Here is a 12,923-nt window from a genome sequence, read left to right as displayed (position 1 = left end):
GAGCATCCTCATCCTCTCATGGCCTAGGAAGAGGTTTCTGGGCCTCAGGCCCCAAACTTCCCCTTTGAGTCATCCCCCCTCCCTGATTTGCAACTGAAGGTCCAGGTTCCCAGCAAGGGTTCCAGGCCAGCTCTGTGTCTGGAATTCCTCCTGGGCTAGATCCTCACTCATCTTGTCAGCTCTGGCTGCTGCCCCCTTGTGAGCGCACTGAGGCTCTGCATCTGCCAGATTCAGTTCTCTGGTTGAAACACACCACAGGTCCCTGATCCAGAGGTCAGGATGCAGAAGATTCTGGAGAGGCCCTGAGTCTGGGGCTCTGAGGATAATAGAATGATTACTGAGGAAAGTCAATAGACACTATGAATGAGAGGTAGGCCACGTGCATGTATTGTGCCTGAAGGAGTCCCTTGGGGATAACTGGTTAGAGACTCTCTGTCACAGAGGTTAAGAGTTTAGACCTGGTGTCAGGAGGGGGAGCTCAGCCAGCTCAGCTCTTGCAGGATGTGACCTCTAGCTAGAGGGATCTGATAAAATACAGGACACACTGTTAATCTAGAAACTCGGATAATCAATATTGCATAGGGCATCCTTATAGCAAATATTCCATGTTGTTTATCTGAATTCAAACTTAACTGACCTCTGGTTTTGTTGCTCTATCTAATAGCGCACCCCCAGGTCATGTGCACACCCTCTCCATGCTGGTGCGCTGCCTGGGAAGTAAGAGTGGTGCGGTTCTCAGAAATAAATAAGGTCACACACTTAAAGACATAAAAAACAAAACAAAACAAAACAAAACAAAACAAAACAAAGCAATTTGCAGTCAATGAAAAACATTTCTCTGGGTGCACATATATCAGCATCATTGGCCTCTTCTACTGAGAAACCAGTGGCCCACGAGAAAGGATGCAGAGGGGGCATACTTTTATAAATTGATTTGGCATTGTGATTATGCATTACTCATTCTAAGCCGGAAATAATAAAGCATTCTACTCACTACTGGGGAAGATGAGAAAATAACAACACAAATGCCGGCAGGGCTGAGCATCCAGCAGACACAGAAGCCACAGTCCCTAGAGGATGAGAAGCTTCAAGCAGCCCAAGAAATAGTATGAGTACCTTATAGAGTCCTGAGTGGATTCTATTAATCTCTATACCAGCGCAAGTGGAGAATATGCATTTACAATGTCACTTAATAATAGAGGAGGTGCCCACGATGGGAAAGCCCCGCTGTCCCCAAAGTTCATAGTGCATCCTCCATGTGTTTGAGCGCAACTCAGCTACAATCTTCAAGAATCTCAAAAGCAGTGCACTGAGTGAAAGAACTGGGTCATACAAGGGTGACACTGTGTGACTCCATTTATGCATCTGAGAAAATGCAAACCCACCACAATGAGAGGAAGCACATCCGTTGCTGCCTGAGGAGGAAATGACGGGATGGGGTGAGAGAGGGATGCCAAGGGGCCTGAGGAGACTGTGCCAGGGCAGAAATGTTCACTCTCTCGATTGTGCTGATGTTTTCCAAGGGGTATAAATTGTCAAAAGGTATCAAATTATGCATTTCAAATATGGACCCTTTATTATATGTCCAGTCCATATTAATTAGAAGAGCTATAAATAAAACAAATAAGGTGTTGGCTTGACTTCTGGCTTCTGGTCCATGATGTTAGGAGCCTGGAAGTCTCCGCTCCATCCCCAAACACTAAAGAGCTGAACAAACTGAAAAGGCTCCAGCTGTTCTTAGGTTCCTAAGAGCAGTGAGGTCATAGGGCAAATTGCCGCCCCCAGATTGGGGAGACTCACAGGTGAACGCAGAGAATCCCAACTGAGCCCCCGAGGGGACCAGTGCTGGGGCACGGAAACCTGACCTGTAACGGACAATCTGCAGGAGGCTCAGTGTGGACAAGTGTGGACCCTCAGAGAGTTAAAACTCCAGGAGGACCTGGTCACAGGGGCCCACACTTTTGTGAGTTTTGCCTCCAGCAGCTGGACCTGTTTCTTACAGTGAATGTCTGAGAAAAAATATTGTGCTTCTGACAGAGGAAAGAAAAAAGGAACAATTTTGAAATATGCTAGAGCATTCTGTTCTTAAAAAGTCTGCTCTAAGGAGAAACTATTTTACCAGAACCTGACATGCTAAGGTTTGATCAGGGACACACCTACCTGTGGGGACTCCAGCCCACTTCAGCCATCCCGCCCTGCCTACGTGGAGGACGCAGAGCACACGTGACGTTCTCTAAGCACATGGATGTGATCTCTTCTGATGCCTCTGGGAAGGAATTGGGTCCAAAGTTACCAGAAATGAAAGGAGAATGAACATTTATTGAGTATCCACTAAACGTCAAGTAGTTTATTAAAATGTCACCCCATCAGATCCTCTCAACGCTGCATTTATAAACACTGTACATCTTTTTCAGAGAATACATTTAGTGAGATATTAATTCTTTCAAGGTCAAACAATTCTAGTTTTCATTTCTTCGAAATTATCTAATTTTGAAGTTTGATATTTCATGTACTACTCCTTCAATTATATACTCTAAGCATTTTGTGATCACCAGAAATTGCCCAGTTTTTTTTTTGATTGTGGTAAGAACCCTTACCATATGGTCGGCCCACTTAACCAAGTCATAAGCGCACACTGCGGTACTGGGAACTCTGGGCACAGGGCTGTGAGCAGCTCTCTAGAACTTACTCATCTTGCACGAGTGAAACTTTGTGCCTGTCGGACAGCAGCTCCCTCTTTCCTCTTCCCCCAGCTCCTGGCAATCACCATTCTCCTCTGTTTCTGTGAGTTTGACATTTTTTTCTTCTTTTTTGGTTTGGGGGGTACTTTTTCAGTTTTAATAGGGCATTACTGCCAAATCAACGTGTTACCTATTTACAATGACCTGATTTGATACATTGCGAAAGGATTCCCCTCATCAGGATAAATAACACATCCGTCACCACACAGGTTTCTCTTTTCTTCTCTTTCTCTCTTTTTCTTGCGAGCATATTTAAGTTCTCTCTTTGCAAATTTCAATGACACAATGCAGTGTTGTCAACTATAGTGAGTTGAACCATTTCAGATAGCTCGCATAAGTGGAATCACACAATATTTGTCCTTCTGTGACTGGCTTCTTTCACTCAGCACAATCCAGCGATCCCACTTTGGGGTATATATCCACCAGAATTGACATCAGAATCTCAAAGAGACATCTGCATTCTTGTGTTGACTGCAGCCTTGTTCACAAGAGCCAAGATATGGAAACAGCTTAGTGTCCATCGACAGATGAATAGATAAAGATAATGCCAAGAAATATTACTCAGCCTGAAAAGAGAAGGCTATTTTGCATATGCAACAACATAAAGACATTTATTTGACAAGCGACTGCAGACTTCTGTTTGGGCCAAATGGAGTGAGCCCCATGCAGCCTCTCTCTCTCAGATGACAAATGAAACTCTGGCCACAGAACAAATAATTGTCATCTGATTTTCTAAATTCACCAAGTGAACAACTCCCAGTAACTTGAATCCTGATACTGACCAGGTCTGAGACAGGTTCTGTTGCGGTTTTTACATAAAACAATATTTATATATTACAAATGCTTTAAAAATATATGCAAAATAAATTTGAAAATATGCACCAAAATACGGGCAGAGCTTAATAAATGGTTATAAGGCGGTCCCCCTATTGACCACCACCAAGGTCATTGCCGTCCTCTGTGACATTTGTCCAGTCTTAGTTGTACAGGAGACTGCAAACTAGTACTTCCTGTGTCCCTATGTTACTGTCTGTCTAGGCATTTCATTGTGTGGAGTTCGTCAATGTCTCTGGAATGAATCATGAGAAGAATATTATTTACCGTATTATATAAAGAATGACACTGAAATGAGTCTGACCGAGTTGGTGTGAACATTATGCAGCATTTTAAACGCCCTTTTCCCTCAGTAGTGCTATCTGGGGCAGAAGGAACGGGCAGAGCAGCTGAGGGGATTTGGAATTAGAGAGGAGCAGGAGGAAGACAAAACTTCTCCAGTAATCTTTGCAATTTAACCACCACATTGGCGTTCTCACAGCGTGAAATCAAATATGATTTTATGTTCATTCCAGGATTGCTAGCACATCGTTTCATAAAATGTGCAGGGTTATTGTTTCCTTTCCCGTCATCTGTATTTGAGAGCCCCAACTCACCTCAGACAAAGGTCCATACTGAGTTATTCTGTGTCTTCTATTAAACAAAGGATTCTTTGATACAGTGCAGAAAAATATGTACTTTGATGAGCACGAAATTTGAAGAGAAGGAGCATCTAAAACTTAAGAGGAAAAGGAAGAATTAGAAAAAATAATTGAATTATCTGAAAAACACAAATAATAACAGCTTTCCTAAGTCACTGTAAAATATAGAAATAAATGACTAATGACATACTACTTATAAATAGCCACTAAAATTCTGACATTTTTAGAGCTAACGCATTTATTATATATTCCATCACGAATAAGTTGGGAGGCCATAGTAATGAGCCAGGACCCCTGACCTCTGCAGGGAGCCCTGACCCAACCCCAGAAACTGTCTCAGACACTCTCAAGGCATCATGGGTCAGAATCATTCCTTCCTATAGAGAAAGTGTAGAGCCAGTGGTGAATGGAGGGATTGGGAAGCTGGATATGGGAGAAGAACCCGGGGCTCAGGGGCCCTTCACAGAGCAGGAAAGCGCAGGGAGGAGCTCCCCCTGGAGGCTGTTGGGTGATGCTGCTTGACCCAGGTCACAGCTTTCCCTGGGCTGTGCTGTTTACGTCTGAAGGACCACGCTGATGCACACTGCCCACCATGGGCTAGAGGATCAATGAGTCCCGTTTCAGTGGGTCCAGTAACTTCATTTTCCTCTCCCGCAGTGTGCCAAGTCTCCACCGCTAGAAGCTCACAAGCTCTCTCTGGGCTTGGGGCGTCCGGCATGTGGCTCAGTGCGTCTTCATATCTGCTGTCCCCCAATTCTGTGTTCACCATCGCCCAGAGATTTCAGTCATCTAGTCTCAGCCCAGATGCCCCCTGGGGTCAAGGTGAATGTTTCTGCATATAACACGGATGATACTTGCACCTATGCTCTGCTCAAGTGATACTGTTCCTGATGGTTTGGGTTTCATTATTTTCCTAGAATCGGAAAAAGAAATTGCCCTACATCCTCTCTTCTTTTTCTCTCTCTCTATATGTAACATATAATATACAACATATATAATAGGCAACATGTAACACATAATATGCAATATATAGCATTTCATACATTATAATGCATTCTACATACGAAGTTCTCTCCATATAATACATTACATATATTTATGTTTTTATATGTAATTTTATAATACACATATTAGTTTAAAAGAAATATAAATGCCTTACTTTATATGACTGTTTGATGTAGCGAATATATTTTTAATCAAGTTCTGTAGTTTTACTCAGCGTGAGGGCTGATGGAAGAGGAACGTTACTACAGTGGAACCTCCTCCCTGTTTTAGGGCTCTTCCCCCATTGCTGTACTAAAAACTCTCACAGCCTGTGACTGGAAGTGTACTGGGCCCTAATCAAGACTTTTTTAAGAGCTCCATGGAATTATTGAGTGTTAGGTGTCTAGGACCTGAATCCAAAAGAACAGATGTTTATCCAGCACTTTCCCAACCAAGGAACCACAGGGAAGAGCAGTAGACGTTGTGGATTGACCTGAGGGAGGCGAGCACTGAATGAGATGGCATTGAATGTGGAGATCGATGTGGGTGGTATTAATGGATACCTGCACAGTATTGTCATCCAATCCGTGAACATGGCTGCCCTTTCACTTATTTAAATTAGTTTTTTTCAGTAATATTTGTATTTTTCAGTTTACAGCCTTTTCTATTTTATTATTTTTGATGCTTTTGGAAATGGAACTGCTTTCTTAATATCCTCTTAATCTTGTTGTTGGTTATTAATTAGAAAACCAACTGATTTTTGTAGAATATTACTACCCTTAAGTCCTGTAGGAGATACTAGATAGAACCCATTAGGGGTTATGATAGGAGTTGGTTTTCCTATTTTGAAACAGTAGGATAACAAGTATTGAGGCAGGTGGGAATATGAAAATGAAGCACTGCCATCCGTGAGCAGTACAATGAGTAACCCTGGATCCACCTCTAAAGGCATTGAGGAAAAGTAGGGACCTTCCTGAAGGTTTAGTGGAGGCCAGAGAACAGCTATCACAAAGTCCCCCCGAGAGCAAAGCTTCTTCAAAATCCCCTTTGAGTAGCTCTGTCGTCCTAGATTTCCATTCCTTTTGGCAGCTGCCCCAACTCTCTCTTCTCCCTCTCTGCTCGTTTTCCCCAGTCAAGCTCATTTCTCTCTGCATCTTTCTTCTCCAAACCCCCTCGGCTTGCATATCCACCCAGACATAAATACCAAGCCCCAGCTCGTGGTCGTCCACTCCTCTGCAGCTTCTCAAGGTTGCCGCAGGACTCTGAAGCACCAGCATTCTTTCCATCCGCATCACTTTGGAACGTGGTTAGTGACGTAACTCATCGGTGAACAACATGGGCTCTAAATTCTGACTTCATCTTTGCAAACCGGGTGACCTCAAACAAGCGATATCCTTCCTCTGGAGCTGTTTTCCAATCTATAAAATAAGGATAATTTAAGTACGTGGCCAGCATGATTGTTGTGAGTATTAAATGCGATGATGCCTGCAAAGTACCGGTCTGTAGCGACTGTGCAGTAACTGATAGCCATCAGTACTATTATTCATCTGCTGGAAAATTCTATGAGGTCAGTAGGGCAGTGGTTCCTGTTTTGATATGAACAAAGCAAGGACCCCAGTGGTGAATTGATTTGCTCAAGGTTGTACAAGACAGGCAGCCAAGCCAGAGGTCAAATCCCCTCCCTTGAGTCCAGAGCCTTTGGATTTCTGCCCAATTTCTTGAGGTCAAGACCTGAGAAGCAAGTGCTGGTGAATGGGGTCCCCCACAGCTTGGATGCTGTTTAAGAATTCTGAGGAGAGGCGATACCCCTTCCTGGCTTCAGTTTTCAGTGCCAACGTTAAATTATGATGATGTATGACATGAGATTGTGTCCCCTGCTGGCCCCTGAAAGTTGCATTTCTTCTGAGGGCGACTACAGAGGATCCATTTTGCTGTTCTCAGTAGATCTGGAGTGACCTACTCTAGTCCCTCTGCTTGGGACACAAAGCTCGTTGCCCTCATGAGCCATTTCTCACAGCAGCCACTCAGGGACTTCCTACATACTTCTAGTTTGCCTGGATGGTGCCCCCCGTTGGGGTGTCATCACTTCCTTAAAATACAGAATTAAAGTTTGTCACTGGACACCCAGCCAGCTGTCAGGATCCCCCCCTCCTCCTGCCACTGTCACACACTTGGTACTTCCCAGTATAGTGTGGTGTTTAGGGAATTCTGGAGTCAGACAGATGTGAGTTCAAGGTCTAGGTGTGACACTAAATGTGGACTTGGTTCAATTTTTTAGCCTCTCTGAATCTCCATTTCTTCATCAGTAAAATGGGTATTTGGATAATGAAAAGCAGGCAGTTAATACTTCCTCGGGCTGTGGTAGTTCATGAGACTGTGTCAGTGAGCTATGACTACACTAATGTCACATAACAGATAACCATAAACCTTAGGGGCACATGACAATCAGCAATCCACAGAAGAACAAATGTAAGTAGCCAACCCAAATGTGGACAGACTTCCCTGCATTAGTAAACAAAGCATGTCCAATTAAAGAAAACCCAAGATACCATTTTTCATCTATACTTAATTGGAACTCTTTAAAAGATAGACTTTACTTTTTAGAACAGTTTTGAGATTGATAGAAAATTTAAGAAAGACAGCACAGAGAGTTCCCATACCCCTCTGTTCTGGTTTGCTATCACTAGCATCTTACCTCAATAGGGGATATTCGTTACAACAGATGAAATTATACAGGTTCATTGTTATTAACTAGATGTATGACTGTTGACGTTGACCTTGATCGCCTGGCTAAGGTAGTGCTTGTCACTTTTCTCCACTGCAAAGTTACTGCCCCCTCTTTCCATACTGTGCACTTTAGGAAGGAATTCCATGCACAGGTCTCTCCCTGGTTGATGCCCCCTCAGCTCTCAGGATCAGGACAGAAAAAGGAAGATGTGCACAGCTGACTCTCTCCCAGTTCAGGCCTCATCCTGATGCAGTACCACGTGACCTATATAGTGAGGGGTATGTCTTCAATAGCCAATATTTACTGAATACCTACCTGGTGTTGAGTCTGGTGGTTGGCAGTGGAATGCCAGGCTGTGCTAGACAGCCTCATCCCTGCTCAGGGAGCTTACCCTGAAGTAGGAACATTAAGGTGGGAGGCATACATGGGGCCATCCTTCCCCAACTTCACCACTGGAGACAGGGAGGCCAGAGAGGACACTGCTGCACTCATGGGTCTGTGATGGGATGAGGGTTGGTGGGATGATAGGAGAGCAGGGAATCAGAGGCAACACGAGAGCTGAGGGCACCTGGGAATGACGTGAAGAGTCCTCGGGTTTAGGCGAAGATGTAGAAAAGTCCATGAAACGATATAAACAGAGGAAGACAGAGATAAATCACATGACCTGGGAGAAGTGAACTACCAGTGAAACGAGATTAGAATTCAGGAATTACGAGACCCTGGCAGGGCAAGTGCCTTAGGAATCCCAGAAGATGTGCTTTGGTTTGTCAGGTGAAGGGGCTTGGTCATCGGTTGAATGTGATCTACTGAGGCTGCTGGAAAGGAAGACAGGGAGAGGCCACATGTCAGCAGGGTGAGAAGTGAAGGGTGGATGAGACAGTTGACAGAGGGAGGACAGATTCCCCTCCAGGAAAGCTTGCATGGGAAGTGTAAGATGGAGGAGTCCAAATCTGGATGTCCTTCACTGTGTTTCATAAAAATAGAATAATGTTAATTTGATTTTTGTCACAGGAGAAGATAAATTCAAAGCTTATAGATTGATTACCCTTTAAAACATTAACTGTTTATGTCCAACAAAGAAAATTTGCTTCTTTGGCCCCAGCTTGGTGCCATAAAAGTACTATACTCAAAAACATTCTTTACCACCTTACTGGTCTCCTCAGTAAGATGAGTTGAATAACATTTGGACTCAAGTTTAGACTCTAGTGTGTGAGATTCATGTGTTTAACTTTGTGAAAATTGGCCTCTGACACGTTGGGAGCTTATTTCCTGAGATGTCTGAGAGGATCCTTCCATGTAATCTACTGCCCCTGTGGTGACTGAGGACTGGAATCTTCAAGCTCAGGAATTACTGTTCTTGAGTCCTGAGGTGATTCCCAGGAGCTACGAAAACTTTCCTTTTCTGACCCTGTATTTTTCTAGAAATTCACCACCCCCACACACTTTTTTGTTACAAGGGGCTGAAAATGATTTCGGGGGCATTAGCTGACTGGCGTCTACATGATGAGAACGTAACGGAGGTAGTAGAATTTTGGAGAAAGTGTTCTTGGTGGGATATTACAGGAAGGAAAGGAAAGAAAGGGTCGAGTATGATTATGGAGACTCTAGTCTTCAGTGACTGAAAGCATTGCAGACAGGGAGCTGGGTGGACCCACGCCACGAGGGGCCTCGGCGTCATTCTGCAGTTGTGCCTTTTTGTAAGTCACTATCACTCTCACTGGCTTGGATTCGAGAGGTTGCTTGGTTGACACTCCTGAAATGAAAAACCAACGATTGTCTTAGTATAAGCATATTCTCAGATACTAGACTCATCTCATTGCGATGAAATGGATTTTCCTAAAGACTTCCTCAGAGCATTGAGGTAAATGTCTGAAACCAAGAAATGTCAAAAATAGGAAGGGGCTCATGATACAGGCCCCCAGGTTCTGAATCTAAACTCTACCTTCTAGAATGGACTCCTGCCCGTTAGCTGTGATTAGCGAGGTGCCAATAATACCAGCTCTAGCCTCAGGGGCACTTCTACTAGCCTTATTAAATACTTTTTCACAAATTTATTTTACATCCATTATCTTATTTAATCTTTACAACAATCCTAAGATTTAAACATTATTACCCCCTACAGTTTAGAGATGAAGAAACTGAGAACGAGCTAGAATAATTGGCCAAAGATCAAACAGCCAGGAAATGGTAGCACAGGAGTTTGCAGTACTCTGAAAGGTTGTCTGACATCAAGTCAGCTCCTTTTTTCTCAATGATGCTGCTCCTCTTAATCTGTTTCAAAGAGCACTGGAATTCCTCGGTGCTTCAGGGACCACTGAGCAGCAGCGCCTCGGGGCCCTCACTCTGGTTTCAACCAGAGCACGTCTATTATACACATAATAGATTGGAAGTTTTGTTTGGAAAAGTTCCCAGACACTCTATTATCCCATGATGTCTCCTAAAGCTGTTACGAGCTGCACCAGCAACTTCTTGAAGTCAGAGACCTCGACTTCTTCTTTCTTTGGTCTCACAACAGTGTGCAACCCTGCCTGACCTGTGAGCCAGCCTGTGGAAGGAGGAGCAGATGGGAATCACTGCCCTTGGGATGTGCTCTGGGATCCCCCGTCTAGGTATCTCCCATGACCCCTGGCGGCCTCGCTGCCTGTTTCTCACCGAAGTCAGTCGAAGGATCTGCAGGCTTCTCGCTGCCATCACAATGCATGGAGCTCTCCCCCAGGAGGGAAGCAATGTCTTCTCCGAAGTCAGTCGAAGGATCTGCAGCCTTCTCGCTGCCATCGCAATGCATGGAGCTCTCCCCCAGGAGGGAAGCAATGTCTTCTCCGAAGTCAGTCGAAGGATCTGCAGGCTTCTCGCTGCCATCGCAATGCATGGAGTTCTCCCCCAGGAGGGAAGCAATGTCTTCTCCAAAGATCTGGAGGCAGTTCTCAATCAAAAATTGCACAAGAGAAATCTGCAACACAAAAGGGTAAAAACGGGGTGTTCTTTTTCATATGGCATAGTTATAAATCACATTTCATACATGAATCTTGGCTCTAACAAAAATTGTGAAAGAATACTAAGAAAAATTCAGAGAACCAGTTTTCTCTAAGAACGAACTGTGATACTTTCGTGAGTACTTTGGGCACAGGTTTTAAAATACTTTTCATCAGTGGACTAAAGGCATAATTTGTGGTCTAGTTTAAAAGCTAACATTTTTATATCAATGGTTACATCTTGAAAACAAAGGCAATTTTCAAATGTAACCCACATAGGATGTTTGGGGGAAGATGTATACTCTCTTATGAAATTTTATCTGTTCGTTTTCATTAAAAATTTTTTCCGGTTTTGTTGAGATATAATAGACATATCGCATCTTAGGAAAATTTATAAAGCACCCAATAGACACGGATACGTGAAATTCATTTGTAAGTTTAGGTGCTGCTTCAACTTGGGCAGCAGAGATTTCTGTGGGTTTTTGTGAGGGAAGAAAGCAGCTGGAGAGACACCATTCAGTTTGTCTGGCTGCAGCCCCTCCTCTTGCATTGCCTGCCCCACCCTTACTTTCTGGGAAACTCTCTTGGGAAACAGCTATGATCTTATTGGGCATGTTGTAGCTCTGATGGGATGTTCTGGAAGCTTTTACTAGTTTCCTCACCCTATAGCAGAGGCAAAATAGTAGCCAAGTATTTTTCTGAATGAGCCACAGCTGGCAGAGGAAGGTCAAAGTGTGTGGAGCCATGGGTGCTCATATTGCCCAAGCTGCCTAGGATGTGCCAGTAATGACCAGAGGAGCTGGGTGTTGTCGCCATCGTGTGATGAAGAAACCATGGCTTGGAAACTTTGCCCAGGGTTACACATCCCTCGGTGATTAGGCTGAGAGTTGAACCTTGGCTTGTCACACTCCAAAGCCCAGGTTCTCTTCTGTCATGTCGGGCCGCTCCTCTCTCTGCTGTTCAGTTGGTCCAGAGTTTAGTCTCATGGACAGGAAGGGAGGAGAGACTCAACTGCTCACACTTCCCCCTTAACAACCCTCCTTCCCATCCCCACAGAGGAGGATAAATGACTCTGCCACTCAACGGATGCACTTTCAAAAACTGGTCTGTCAGAGTTAACACCGTCCATTTTGGGTTCCAAGTGGGGACTCTGACCCCTAGGGCACGCAAATGAGAGCTTTCATTACCTTTCTTGTGATGTCACTTTCGAAGTCTGCGCTGCAGGCATTGGGCAAACAAAGAATGCTTGGGGCTATGCAGGTGGCTAAGTTGTAAGCTGTCATCTGATTGACGGACGAATGCTGCTGAATGTTGTGCAGCACTCCAAAAAGATAACGCAGGAGCGCTGCATTGGCTCTGGGCAGCTCGTCCAAAAGCCTAAAGACACAAAAATGGACCTTTAAAGACAGCACGTCATTTTGCTTAGGAAGTTGGAAATACAGAGAAAGGGAACAGAGGACTTCTTTGTAGAGCAGGCACAAGGCCCAGTGAACATGCACGAGAATGCAGAAATGGCCCTCCTAAACATGCTGCCTGAAATATTTCCCTGAAACGCCTAGAACGTGTTCTCATTTGGGCACATCTTATTAATATCGAATTTAATCTAAATATATTTTAAAACTCTGAAACATTGCAGAAACTCTTCAATTCAAGTTCACAAATCTCATTGATTAAACCAAACAGTGATGAAATTTGAAAGGCTCCCTTTGTTTTGAAGGTAGCAATATAGGAACACTGCCTCAGGGTAAGAGCCCAGCAAAGTTCCAGGCAAAAATGTTTCACTGAGTTCAGTTCCTGAACCAGATAAGAACTTCTCTGGCTAGTTAAGTGTTTGACAAAGGTAAGACCATATCCCTGGCAGATTGGTCCTTTAGCATCTCTCTTGGACCAAAGGATTTCATCTGCTCTCAGTTTCATATTGTCAAATAAAAATGGCAAGTAATAGGATATAGTGGAATATATGAGGAAGCCATTCTGGTGTAAACCTAATTCGGGCCTGACCTTGTCTTTCCAAAAGGGCCTG

General features: G+C 44.0%; 1 protein-coding gene across 9 annotated transcripts in view; it reads right to left on the bottom strand.

The window, feature by feature from the left end:
• The window catches only part of LOC102148794 (rho GTPase-activating protein 20-like), a 99,029-nt gene that overhangs the window by 13,408 nt on the left and 72,698 nt on the right, over window positions 1-12,923 (bottom strand). For 7 of the 9 annotated variants that reach the window (XM_070276002.1, XM_070276005.1, XM_070276000.1 and 4 more), the window contains 5 exons: window positions 12,088-12,277; window positions 10,581-10,878; window positions 6,405-9,681; window positions 4,172-4,293; window positions 2,161-2,266 (listed from right to left, as the gene is read on the bottom strand). In XM_070276002.1, coding sequence (XP_070132103.1) covers window positions 9,533-9,681; window positions 10,581-10,878; window positions 12,088-12,277 — 637 coding nt within the window. In that variant the 3' untranslated portion in view covers window positions 2,161-2,266; window positions 4,172-4,293; window positions 6,405-9,532. The remainder of the gene's footprint in view (window positions 1-2,160; window positions 2,267-4,171; window positions 4,294-6,404; window positions 9,682-10,580; window positions 10,879-12,087; window positions 12,278-12,923) is intronic. The other 2 variants (XM_070276003.1, XM_070276001.1) reach the window with 1 other exon arrangement.

Source organism: Equus caballus, chromosome 8, assembly GCF_041296265.1.
Source record: "Equus caballus isolate H_3958 breed thoroughbred chromosome 8, TB-T2T, whole genome shotgun sequence".
Taxonomy (NCBI): domain Eukaryota; kingdom Metazoa; phylum Chordata; class Mammalia; order Perissodactyla; family Equidae; genus Equus; species Equus caballus.
Note: the sequence above shows the minus strand (reverse complement) of the source record. Positions and strands in the feature narration are given on the sequence as shown.